At 57.3% G+C, this 13,280-nt stretch overlaps 1 protein-coding gene across 9 annotated transcripts in view; it reads left to right on the top strand.

Moving 5' to 3' along the window:
• Positions 1–10,095, top strand: part of CLEC16A (C-type lectin domain containing 16A) — a 203,171-nt gene extending 193,076 nt beyond the window's left edge. For 5 of the 9 annotated variants that reach the window (XM_059155105.1, XM_059155104.1, XM_059155103.1 and 2 more), the window contains one exon: positions 9,671–10,095. In XM_059155105.1, the coding sequence (XP_059011088.1) occupies positions 9,671–10,026 (356 nt within the window). In that variant the 3' untranslated portion in view covers positions 10,027–10,095. Of the gene's footprint in view, positions 1–6,120; positions 6,243–9,670 lie in introns of those variants that run through there. The other 4 variants (XM_059155106.1, XR_009349328.1, XR_009349329.1 and 1 more) reach the window with 4 other exon arrangements.
• Positions 10,096–13,280: the final 3,185 nt, after the last annotated feature.

The raw sequence follows: 13,280 nt of genomic DNA, 5'->3' as shown, positions 1-13,280 counted from the left end.
CACGGTGTGGGGTGGGGATGGCAGGGGGACCTCGGGGAACTTTGCAATCGCTCCGGGCCGAGACCGCTGACCCCCGCCCAGCTCCTCCTTGCCGCCGTGTTTGGGGACACCGCCGCTCGGGGTTCTGTGTTCGTTCTGATGCAGCGCTGCCCACATGCCGGCTGGGTTAGCTCCCAGCAGGGGAGGACCACTCCTTTTCCAGGCTGGCCCGCCACCGAGAAAGGCCTTCCCTGACCGCAGAGCTGGAGGGGATGGACGGCTGCCGAGCCTGCCTCTGCTCCATTAGCACCTCCACAAGGAGGGGTCTCCCAGACCGGATGCTTTGAACCTGGCAGAAGCATTGTGTCCCTGCTAATTTGTTCTTTCCTTCATAACATACCAGTTCTCTCTGTAAACATGCAGTGCAGTCCATCATCTGTGACCCAACGTATACCTTTTGAGAGTCTGTCGGAACGTGCCAGAGTCCCGTCTCGCCTTCCGGGGCCTCAGGCAAGGGCAAGCGTTGCGCAGACGGACCCCATGAGTAGGGAGGCTACAGGGAGACGAGGGGGCGCCCCCTGTGTTCTCAGCCGCCCTGACCCCTCACTCACAAGCGCCTCACTGGGCCCGGTGAGACCTCAGGGGCAAGGCACCAGGGTTTTTTTGCGAACCCCATGGCTCTACAATGCAGCCAGAGGGGCAGGGCCCAAGCAGGGATGTTGGAGATGGACTTGAGGATGCACGAAGCTTCATGCCCCAATAGCACGACCCCCTGTATCCAAAGGGCCCCTGGCAGCTCTGATTTGGGAGGCCCCAGGGACTCTGGTCTGCACCCTCATTTGGGAACCCTCCATGTCCTTTGCTGTTCCTTCAAGGTCCCATCCATACCTCTGACCCATCCTGCCTCAGGGCGCCTGACCAAGCTCTTGTTCGGTGGCGGATCGGGGGGGTCATGATAAGAGCCCCATGCAGGGCACGAGCCCCAGCGCCAAAACTGAGGGCCCCCAGCTCTCATTCCCTCAATGCAGGATCTCCGTCAGTGCCCTCTCCTTTCTGGGACTGTCAGCTCCCACATTGCCCAGCGAAGGGTTAACCCCGCCTGCTCCTGGCAACCCCCCACCTTCCTGCCAGCATCCATCTACCACAGGCTCCAGGGTCATCCTCCCCCCCCGCCCCCTCCCTGCCCCAGCCTAGGGGAGGAGGCCGCCTTGTCTGAGCGTTTTTGGAGCCCCATCTGAGGTTGGCTGCAGGTGTCCCTGCAGGTCCCAGCCCCAGACCCACAGTGGGACATTAGCATGGCTCTTTCTCCAGAAGCTGAGAAAAGCCCTCCACCCTCCTCTGCAGCCTGATCTCCCGCTGGCTGGCTCCGGGACCGAAGGGCAGGGCTGTGTGTTCATGGGCTTGTGCGTGCGCCCTCATGCCGCCTGCATATACACGCTTCTGTATCTGTGTCGTGTGCACCGAAACTCACACAGACTTACGATTGCATTTTGGGGGAAGGTTTCTTCCCGGTGGAGCTATGTATGCCTTTCTTTCACGTTTAAAACGGCACAGACAACAGCTTAGCAAACAAACGAGCCATATACTTCTTCGCCTAAAACTGAAACCAGCCCAGACCCACGATGTTCAGAATCAGGTCTGTGTTTGCACATGTTCACGTGAGCGTGGACCCTGGGGCTTCAGCTCTTGCATCTTCCCCCAGAGGCGAATGTCTTTTTCCTTGTCTTTTCCTCAACCCCTCTGTCCCTACCCCCACCATCCCCTGCTCGGTGCCAGTGACCTTCCTCCTCATCAGAAGTGCAGGGGCTGTGAGACTGACTGTCCCATAGCCTGACAGCGCCAGTCGCTAAGTGACAGTCAGGCTCTCCTGAGTGCCTGCCCCCGTTCCGTGCATCCCCGGCAGACCTGCGGAGGCAAGCATGCGAGTCCCCATTTTTTATGCTGCCTGACAGTAAAAGCCTGCCTGTCCGAGTCTCTGCGGACACTGAAATCACTCACCCCCTGACAAAGGGCCGGCCTGCCAGGCAGCCCACACTTCACCCTGAACTGAGGACCCAGATCCTGATCCTAGAAAGAGAGAGCATCTGAACCCACAGGCTGCTCGCTGTCCAGGGGCCCGGCAACAGGACTCCCAGGCCGGGGTGTCAGGTCTTGGGAGGGCCACCATTCCCTTAGCCTCTCAATGGCCAACTTCCAGGCTGGGCTCCAGCTTTCTGAGTCCACCTGGAGCACAGCACAGGAGGTATCCATGTTCCTCCTAAGGGCAGGCCTACACAGGTGGGGCCGCCGTGCGCCTACTGTCTCCCCGGGCCGTGCTGGACAGGAAGTGGGTGCTGGAAGAGAGGTTTTATCAGGATGGGTGCTCTTCGGGACGCCGGCCCGGAGCAGCGGCTCGGTTTTCAGGCTTCTGATGGGCACAGGCTGGCTCCGCGCTGCCTCCTCCCCAGATGTTCTGCCCACGGGGCCCAGCCGCAGTCAGCCGGAGGTGGTGGGATGGGCCTGGACCTCTCCCCGCAGCCCACCCAGCCGGGACAGCAGAAGACAGCTGCGGCCCAGTCAAGGGGCCACTTGTCCTCCCAAGTGGTTTTGGAGGACTCCGTGCTGAATCAGAAGCTTTCTGATCCCTGTCCTGCCAGAGCCGCTGAGTCTAGGAAGTTCCTAGTGGGGAGAGCAGCTGCCAGGCCCTTGGCTGCCAGAATTAGCTCCAGTGGCTTCTCTGCACTCAAAGCCACACTTTGCATGGGCAGGTGTTTGGTCAGGGAAGCAGACGAGAGAGGCCATCCGTCAGGGGACGAGACAGGCCCAGCTTTCCGTGTCTCTGCTGAGACTTGCCACCCTCCACCTTACCCTGTGGTGGAAAACATGGAGGCTTGGCCACGACAGTGCAGCTGGGAAGCGGAGGAGCCCACACACAAGCCCCAGCCTTGGTAATTCCAGAATCACAGTTCGCCTTCTGAAATCACTCCGCAGAATATCCGTGCGGTTCCTCAGTCTGTCTCGGGTGCCTCCATGGGGCCCTGCAGAGCCCCGGGCCTCAGGTCCAGATCCCCATGGGGGGCTACCCCGTGAAGTATATGCATTTCTACTTCCAGTGTACGTGGTTGCTCTAGAAACCACGGGAAAAGCCACAGCCCATTCACAGAGACCCTGGCAACTGTGCCACCCCTGTCAACCGAGGCTGGGCCATGTAGTCCTGGTGGGGAGAAGCCCACGAGTCCCCCAAAATCAGCAACACAGTGGACCCCAGATGGCCCCGTCTCTTCTGACAGCCCATGGGGTGATCCCCAAATGAGGCCATAAAACTCTTTAGATACTCAGTTGTTTTCTTCTCTGACCCTCTGTCCAGCCTAGGGGACCTCAAGTTCTGTGCCTGGGTTTATAAGAGGCCCTTGTTTATGCCGAATACAGGTTTTCTCAGCTGCCCATGGGACCTTGAGTCTGGGTGACTTAAGTTTTGTGGATGTCAGACCTGATCTCACTTGTGTCCCTCCAAGGGTGGCCCCTTCGTCCAGCCTCTGTCTGCATCTCATCACTGCCCGTCTTGGGGCCCTGTCTCTGCGTTAACGTTTTCTAACCAAACAGGTTTTGCTTGAGTCCCTGCTGTGTGCAGCACTGGGGACAGAGGGCAATAAAGGAACGCACAGTCTAGCAGGGGAGGCCGGGGTCCACCAGGTGACCACACAGAAGTGTTCAGTTGAGAACTGTGACAAAGGAAAGGTGCGGGGGGCTCGGGCAGCGCAGGAGGCAACAGGAGGGCCCGGTGGACTCCCAGAGGTGGCAGCACCGGAGATAGAAGTGAAGTTTGAGGGGTTAATGAGGACAGGGGTCTGTGGGTCTGTGGGGCACACACAGCGCCACCCCCCCACCCCCCCCAGGCTGAGCCCGGCATATGGCCAGAGACAAGTTGGATCCTTTTCCCTCTCTCCCTGGGGTCTACCTGTAAATCCTGCCCTTTCCCATACAGAGCCCAAGGGGCAGCCTGTTTGTGAGGAACCGCCCATGTGCCCATGGGGCGGGGGCCTGTGGCCAGCGCTGGCAGAGGGCCCCTTACCGCAGGGGGAAGGGCACCGCCTGGAGGGTCACTGGTTTGCCCTCTGTGCTGGGAGCAACTGCTTCTGAGTCCCCACCACATGCCAGGGACAGAGTGTGGATGCTGGCGAGTGGCTTTTTTCCTGCAAGTGCTGGACCTCAAATCAGAGACAAGAGACACCCCCAAATGAAGGAAAGGTCACAAAGGAAAGGTCACAACTGAATTCCCTGGAAACCAAAGAAACCAGCTAGAAGGAATTGGGAGAAAGGGTATTTTATTTCCATTGTGAGTTATTCACCTGTTAAGGCTGTGCTGTGGGAATTACTGTGCGGTTTTAACAGCAGATGTGCGAGCTGACCTGTTCCCCTTGCCCTTTGTAGGAAGTGCAGTAAACCCGCCAAGGCTTCCTGGGGAGACTGGTGCCCTGGGCAGCGTCCTGGGACCCGGCGTCTTGTTGCCCACTCGTCCGGCCTGATAGGCCTCCGCTGGCTCCCCAGCGAGCCAATGACCGGGTTGGAGTTAGCAGCGTTCTTTTTCCTTAAACACTTGGTCAGGGTTTTGAGAAGCTCAAATTGCAGAGAGCATATGGCGGGGAAGAGAAAACAGACCCAATTTGGAACAAAACGTAGGGCCAGTAGGAATACTTGAGAAAACGTTCTGGGTTACAGCTGACACACACACGCAAACGCACGTTCACACGCACCCAGTGCACATGCCCGCCCTTGTGTGCCCTGCGTGGGGCTCAGCTGGGAGAACGCCTCAGGGTAGAGAGCTCTGGGACCGGCCCTCTTGGGTCTCATGCGTGTTCTGGGTGAGCTGCTTGGACGAGAAAAGACAATTGTTAAAAAATGCAGTCGGCTCTTTCCGTCGTCCGTTTTTAAGGCCTGTGGAATTGTGAGCACTTGGACCTTCTCTTAGGGTTTTATGGGGAGAAGGAAGGGTTCGTTGAGGCCCAGTGTTGAAGCCTGGCAGGGGCGGGGTCCTGCTCTCCCCATCCTCACCTGCTGCCTGGGCTGTCTGAACATGGGACCTTCCCCCCAGCGCTTGGTCCCTTTCGGGCCCAGTGGGAGCCAGACAGCCCAAGACTGACCCGCGCGTCACCAAAGTCAGTTACCAGTCAGGCGGGACTTTAAGGACAGAAACCCTGAGCAAGACATGTTCTTTTCTGCCTAGTTTTCTCCATGGCGTTCATCTTTTTTTTTTTTTTTAACGTGATAAACTACACCTACCATACAACGTACCGTTTTAACGACTTTTAAGCATACAGCCCCGCGCAGCATTAGCTGTATTCCCGCTGTGTTTTGTGGCATTAATTTTCAGCTTTGCTCAAATCCCAAGGTTGTGTCCGAGAGTACGGTTCCTTCCTTCCCAGGGAGATGCTCCTAACTTTTTTGTTTCAGCCGATTAGAACCCAGCCTTGGCTGCTCGGCACCTGGTCTCAGGCCTTCCTGCTGTGGCTTGGTCTTGGTCTCCAAAGGTTCAGAGCAGCCGAGTGAGTGTCTTCTGGAGAGCGGCACCCCGCGGCTGGGGAGGGGTCCAGGGCTTGCCTAGACCTCCCTGAGTCGGGCCGGGCCATTGGCTTTAGTGTGGCGACGTCAGGAACCATGGGCCTCATCAGTCGAGGGTCGGAAATCTGCTTATTTCACTAGCCGGCTGGGCTCCCCTCCCCCAACCACACAGCTTTCCCTCCTCAGATGGTCCCTGGGGTGCAGGGCCCTTGTGCTCACCGCTGGTTCGCATGTGGAACTGTCCCTGGAGGTTTCTCACCGACAGACACCACGCGTTGCCGACGACCCCCAGTCTTTTCCTTTCCAACAGGACTGAACCTTCGCTGTCTTGACCCTCGAGTGAGCCTCACGAGTGAGCACACGGTTGGGTCCCTAGCTGTGGTGACAGCACGTCGCCCTGGTGGGGCCCAGTGGGGGCATCACCTGCTCAGAAGGGCCGTGCCCCCCGCAGCTGTCCTGAGCGCCCACCGAGGCCCCGTCCTGCTCCGCTCACGCTCTCGTCCGCGCTGGACATCTGCCACTGTTCTGCACCCCTCTCCGCGTCCCCTTTCTCTGTCCCGTTATTGAAGGCTCTCTCTGACCTGTCGCTGTGTTTCCCTCTAGTCAGGAGTGGCAGGAAAGGACGCCGGCGAGTGTTCAGCCTGTCGGAGGCCGACAGTCACGGCGGCCACTGGGTTTAGTGCTTCGAACGGCAGCTGTCACGGCACCTCTCACAGGCGACTCAGGCAGGTCTCATCCGCTAGCCTGCACGGCCCACACGCCCCGCCGCGGCCTTCCCGGGCGGCGGGCTCTGCACCGCAAGCGGGGCCTCGCTGGGCCTTGGGGGACCAGGCCTGGGCCACCTCCTCCAAGCGGCCATCTCCCCAACTTCCCTGAAGCCCATTCTTGCATTCCCCTCCGGCCTCCCCTGGGCTGGGGGGATCCCTGACCCTTGAGTCTCGGGCAGCCTGGAAACACTGGCCTTCTCCATGGACTGCCCAGCTGTGGGGGGTTCTCCAGCCCAGTCCCCCGAGGGGCCCCCCGGGTTAAATCGCAAGGGTTGAACAGTAGAACTTGCAAAAAGCAACCCAGAAGTCAACTAGGTTCTCTTTTTCTTTTCCTCCCCCGCTCTCCCCCGACCTTGCTCAAAGCTCAGGAGTGGATTCAGTCCCGTCTCAGCCAGGGCCAAAGCCATTTCCCCCACCTCTGCAAGGCCCCTCCATCATCCCCAGACTTACGCGCTCCAGGTGGCCGCCGACCCGGGCCAGCTCCCGGCGGGCCTCTCGCTGCTGCCTGCTCCCCGCGATCCCTCCCGCCTTCCCCACCTTCAGGGTAAACCTCAGGGTTTCCCTTGGGGGCCTCCTACCCCCAGGCAGGAGCCTTTTGCCTTCTTTTGCATTTAAAGCTGCTTCTTCTGAGCTCTGCCCTCCGCCCTGTTACGCTCTGCTGACCTCCTACACGCGCACACAAACACACCCATTCGAGCGCACTCACTCAGTCCCACTCTCCCAGTCTGAGCACAGCGGCCGCAAACCCAAAGTTTTCCTGGAGACTTTCACTTGGCAAGGGCCAGCCCAGCCCCTGCCCCAAAGCCAAAGATCAGCTTCTGGAGGGTGCTGGCCAGGGACTTTGGGACCTGCTGCGTCGGGAGGCCAGGCATCTCTCACGGAACCCTGGACGTCCAGAACTTCCCGCTTAGGCCGCCGCTCTTCTCCCTGGCTCCTGGCCAGGAAACCAAAATGTTCTCCAAATCTCTCATTTTCAGGGCCAGGCCCCTACTTGTGGCCTTCCAGCCAAAAACACCAGCAGGGAGACAAAACCAAGGGCTCAGCCCTGGACCGGAGCACGTGTCTTCGTTGGGTTATTTTCCCCTGATGAAAAAAAAATCTCCTTTTTCATTCCCCTTGGAATGGATATATTTATAGATCACATTCAGGAAGAAATTTTTAGGTTCAAAAAAAAAAAAAGTGTTGTAGGTGATGGGTGAGGGGTTATTTGTTTTTCTCCTATAAAAATTGAAAAAGGCTATTTTTAAGCGGAAAAAAAAAAACCAACACTCTTAATAAAAATTGTTGATTCCTTTCTTAAAGAAGAAACCAATTTTGTGCATGTGTAGTATTTTTTTGTTGGTTTCTTGGTTTTTAAATATATTTGAGGGCAAATTGTCATATCCTCGATTATGCTCATCCCCCCCCAAAAAAAAACCCATTAGGGATCAGGGAAAGAGGTTTGCCAGCTTTTTTGAATATCTGCATGCAAATGAGCAAAGAGGGAACTCTTACAAGAAGTTTCGAGAGAACATGAAGGAAATGCTTTGGGGCAGCTCTGTCTCCAGACGGCACAGAAGTGCCATTTGGAGAATGAGTCATTTCTGAACTGCCTTGTCAGCAGCTGAGCTTATGTGGATGCGTTGGTACGCAGGCCGGTAGCCGTGCCCGCCCTCCCCGGAAGCCAGGTGGAGGCCGCCAGAGCAGGTGAGCCCCCAGAGGGACCACACACTCTGATGAGCGGCAGGTAGACCGCGTGAGCCCAGATGTGAGTCTGCGTGTGCGAGGCAGCCCGTGCTTCGAGGGTGTCCTCGCTGAGCGGAGCGAGTGCAGGGAGGTGCAGAGAAACCAGAATGCGCGTGGAGTGTTTATTCAGCGTTTCTGGGCTCAGCTCACAGCCTTAATCACATTTTCCGCTAGTGCTCACCGCCACCCCAGCCCGGGAGCCAGGACAGACCCAAAGCCCCATGTAGTGGTTTTCTCTGGGCCTTATTTCTCTTTAAAATAAATAAATATATATATATATATATATATATATATATATATATATATATATATACACACACATACATAGTAATAATGAAAAGAAGGAAAATAAAAAAGGCCTTAAGAAGGAATTTTCTGGAATCTTTGAGAGCCTGTCTTGCCCAGGAGCCTTGGGGGAAGAAACGCCGTCGTATTCTCTGGGAAACTCAGTCCGTTGCTTGTGCTTCCTTTCCACGGTGGGGAGCCTCTTCCTCTCCCGCATCCCATTCTCCACGCCCTTCGGTTTTCCTTTGCTCTTGGTTTTTCCGTTTTCTTGCCGTATGTTCAGTTTGCAGTTCTGTTTTGTTTTGGCTTAACTTAAAAAAAGAAAAAAAAAAAAAAACCACTTAGCTTGAATCCCCTCGAACAAAACATGTCAACCATCCTTCCCAGCATCCCGCCAACTCATGGCTCGTCACCCCATCATCAGTGCCTCCTGCTGATGCCTGGTCAACCCCAAAAACCATACAGATAAGGTATTTGCTTTCCAAGTGAGATGCCCTCAGCCTTCTTGTCGATGCTTCCAGATCACCAGCGCTCAGCGTGGAGAGGATGTTTTCCACCGTGAGCGTCAATCTCAGCTGCCGTTCCTGTCCAGGCAGACTCCTCACTGGAAAGCAGATAGGCCATTTGTCTGTAATCTAATCAAGAAATTTGAAAAGCACCAAAAAAAAAAAAGAAATTGCCACTCCAAAAATAACAGCACTGGGCAGAGCCTCCCCTGCCTTGCCCCTGCCCTGGTTTCTCTCCGTGACCCCCCCATGGGGACACTCAGGATTGGACTCGGGACTGGCCCCTGTCTGGGCCCTAACTGAGCTCACAGAGAAGGAGCGGGAGATGAACCACAGCCTGAGGTTTTGTTTTGGCTTTGCAAGCAGCGAAGTTGCACAGAATCCCTTTTGGTTGTTGTTTGGTTTTGTTTTTTAAATACCTCAGCGAGTTCCCCCTTGGGTAAATGCTACCAAATGTAGGCTCTGGAAATGGCCTAAAGCGATAAGCACACCCAAGCCTATTTCCTCCCTAAACACGTATTTACTCACTGGGCAGGTGGTCCCAGGCTCTCCCTCCTGCGGAGCCCGCCCAGGCGGCTTCCTGGCGCCATCATCTGCCCATTGATTTTGCACAGGCCCCTAATTGTTCTCTCACACCACAAGTCAGGGTAGTCCTGGGCCCTGACAGATTTCTCCCCAGGCCTAGGGAAGACTGGATTTACCAGCTCCTGTGTCCCCAGAAGGAGGAAGTGGAGACAAGCTGTCCCCCCAGCACCACCGTCTCCCACCCAGATGTCCCCGGGCCTTTGTGCAGGACGGGAGCAGAGGGTACCGACAGGAACAGAGTGTCTCGGGACTAAGTGTACCCCTGTTCTCTCTCCCCCCGCCCAGATGACCCCATAGCTATGGAACAGCCTCAGCCTCATCTTCCCAGCCAGTTGGTGATCGTCAACGAAACGGAAGCAGAGGCCAGGCCCAGCAAGAGCCTGGCAAGGAGCGCAGACGCGGAGACAGTCAGCCTGTCCCCCAGCCTCATCCCCACCCAGCAGCCCACCATCTCCCTGCTCTGTGAGGACACTGCCGACACGCTGAGCGTGGAGTCGCTGACCCTCGTCCCTCCCGTCGACCCCCACAGCCTCCGCACCCTCACCGGCATCCCCACGCCGCCCGCACCCGCCGCGGTGGGCACAGCAACACCCGGCGAGGAGGCCGCACCCCCGGAGCCAGCGGGCCCCGCCGAGCACTGAGTGGGCGCCGAGCGGCCTCCCTTTGTGTGTGTGGCCCCGCTGGCAGGGACCCAGGATAGCCGGCTCAGAGACACAGGAACCACCAGGAACCACCCCCGCCATCTTCTCACCCTCCTTCGCTCCGTTTGAATTCCCGTTGCACTGTACACGACTTGGAGAGCAGACGACCCGGTAGAGACACCGCAGTGAGCCCCGATGACCAGGCAGCTGCTTCGGGGCAGAGATCGGCCTCCTGGTCTCTGAGCCTGGTGACCCTGGGGTGGCAGGACCCCCGCCCCCCTCTCCACCAGCCAGCCGCTCCACAGTCTAGAAGCTCCCCGGCCACCATGCCCAGTGCGCCTGGAACAAATGGACCAATTCACACTGGGTAGAAATTTGTAGAGAAACAAACTTCGATAAGCATCTCCTTTGGATATTTATTTCCACTTTTGGCAGCAGACAAAAAGCATTTATTTAAAAAGCGTCTATTTAAGAAAAAAAAAAGGAAAAAGTCCAAAAAAAGAATCTTCAGCCCTTAAGGTCTGACGTCATGTTGAAAGCATAATAGTGCTGTTAAGATTTCATTTTCATTTTCCCTTGACACCCCAGCGTTGTGTCCGAAGCTCTCAGTCTGGCTTTCCCGTTCCCTTACTCCTCTCCCACTCACTAACCCTGCGAGCCTGTGGAATGATAAGTACCTTCCTGGAAAGTTGAGCTTATTTTTTAAACAAAGATAAGGGAGATACATGTATTCTCAGGTACACACAGAGCGGAGAGGGCCAAAAGTTTCTCTGTGGTAGTAGCCAAGGCGCCTTGCGTTTCCCAAAAGATCTCCCCAGGAAAGGGGCCATGGCAGCCAGCTCCCCCACTCAGGACCCTTCCTTCCTCTCTCTAGACTGAAACCAGTCAGGATGGCTTCCCAGCGTCACCTTCGGTTCTCGCCACCTCCCTTTGTCTGGAGAGAGCCATTTGGGACCGCGCAGACTCTGGTGTGGCCACGATGGAAAGAGGAGGTCACGGAGGCCATCCTCCGCATGGCCGGGGCAACACCCAAGGGCCAGGTCCCGCCCGCCGCAGGGACACATCCCATCTCGACCAGTTGTCCTGGGAGCTCAGGTGTGCCGCTGTCCCTCTCGGCTGCCATTGCAGAGACACAAGCTGATTTTTTAAAAATGAAAACTCCACCGTTGCTTCTCCCTTTGGGCCAGATGTGCCCAGGCCGATTCTCCCAACGTAGCCCATCGAGCACCCGCACCGTTCCTGTCTGCTTCGCCAGGCAAGGTGACCATCACCCCTCCTGGGTCAGCAGCCAGACCTTCCACACCTTCCTCTCCTGTGCCCACCCGGAGTGCCAGCACACACGGGCCCGGAGACCGTCTGCCTGGTCAAGGACCGCGGGCCCCATGGCCTCTGTCACCCTGCTGCTGTCACAGAGCCTGCCGAGGAGGGCCTTGGTGCCCGTGGGGACAGGGCTGTCCATCATCAGAGGCCCTGGCGTAGACATGCTTCCCCACTTCAACAGGGGAGAGCCCCGGGCCAGAGAAGGAGGCCTTGCATGCAGAAATTCCCGGGATGAGCCGTGACCATCCACAGAGCCCCCAGGAAGAAAAGGCAGGTGGGATGCGAGAAGGGGTCAGGAGGTCCCTGACAGGAACCGGCATGACATCAGCCATAGGGGCCAGCAGCTGGCCACACGTCTTACCTGATCTTTGGCTTGGACAGAAGAGCAGGCTGGCACTCTGGCTTTGCAGGGGACTCTGGGGCAGCAGCATGACCGAAGGCGAGCAACTTCCCAGCCCGGTGGCATTATCATAAAGAACGGGCCCCTGCAGATGGACCCAGGTTCCCCTCCAGGACCACCAGCCTGCACTCTGAAATTCAGTGGCTCCAGCCAGCTTCACGTCTACCGAGCAACGAAGGAGACGTTGGCAATGGCTCAGCGGGAGGTCCTACGGCAGGCCTGTCCCAGAGGTGGGCTTGCAGTGTTGGTCCTGCGGCTTGCCTCAGCGGGACAATGTGGGTATGGGGTGGGGGCGGGTCTTCCTTAACCAGGGCCTACTTGTCGCCTTGTGGGTGAGGAGGAGGCCTGCATCCTTGTAGATGGTGCTAGGTCGTGACCATCACGGCAGGAGCGGGCGCGTCTTCAGGAACACCCCGCAAACCTAACAGCAGGGGCCCTCGGAGGCAGGCCGGCCCAGACAGGGCAGCGCCAGGACTCCAGGGTCAGGCAGAAAATGCTAGAGCCGGGAATCCTTGCAGAGCAGCCGGGGGGACTGTGTCCTTCTGGGGTCACACTCGCCAAGCCCACCCGGCCTACTGTTTCCACATCCCCGCAGAGAGAAGGGCCAGGCCCACCCTCCTCAAGTCCCTTGGGCCCATCGGGCTTACCAAGTCAGGGGCAGGGTTGGCCCCATGAACCCTCAAACCTTAGCTTTGCAGGTTGCTGTGAAGAAGCCTAGGTCCTTCCAGTTCAGGGACTCAAGCCAGCAAGGGCACCTCTCACTGAGGGTCAGGCAGGCTGAGGCTAGGAGCTCTCCAGCAGCAGCTCCAAAGCCACAGTGGGAGTGTGGGGCAAAGACCACCTTCCCAGGGACGGGCGGGAGAAGGGCGCCTACCCCTGCAGGCCTTCCCTGCTCCCTTTCCCTGCGCCCAGCCCGTCTGTTCCCTGCTCCCTGCTCCCTGCAGAAGGCAGCTTACCCCCCCCCCACCTCAGCCCCTGCATTAGCAACCCCCGCCCCCGGGAGGGAGTGAAGACACATACCTCTTTAAAGACATACACTAGATTTCTCTAAGGTCTCCAGATGCACTGTTAGAAATAAAGGCACGGCGTGAACAGAGTCTCATCTTCTCTAGACGCAATAAATAAGAAATATTTAATGTAGTTATGTCAACATTGGGCATCAACTATCAGGGTTCCTTATGTTCCCTCTGAAGTGAAAATATGTACATAGTTCTTGTCCCACAGAGGAGCAGGGGTTGGGAAACCCTCATGCTTCTGGGCCAAGGGACGGTTCCAGGGAAGTACCTGCTCTCGCCTGTGTGACTCATGCTCTGTGGGCACCGAACACGAGGGTGGAAATGAAAACTGGAACTTCCTGGTAAATTTGAACTTGGCAATAAAAGCGAAAAAGTTACCAAGAATGTGGCTGCTGCTCCGTGGCGCTGTGGTAGGAAGGCCATGGCCCGGGGATGGGAAGGTTCTCTGCGGCCTGACCCTGTGGCCCGTTGCAGTCGCTGGGCCTCTCCCTGCCCCCACCAGGCCCAGGTTTTCCCCA

This window comes from Mustela lutreola, chromosome 17 (genome assembly GCF_030435805.1).
Source record: "Mustela lutreola isolate mMusLut2 chromosome 17, mMusLut2.pri, whole genome shotgun sequence".
In the NCBI taxonomy this organism is placed as follows: Eukaryota; Metazoa; Chordata; class Mammalia; order Carnivora; family Mustelidae; genus Mustela; species Mustela lutreola.
Note: the sequence above shows the minus strand (reverse complement) of the source record. Positions and strands in the feature narration are given on the sequence as shown.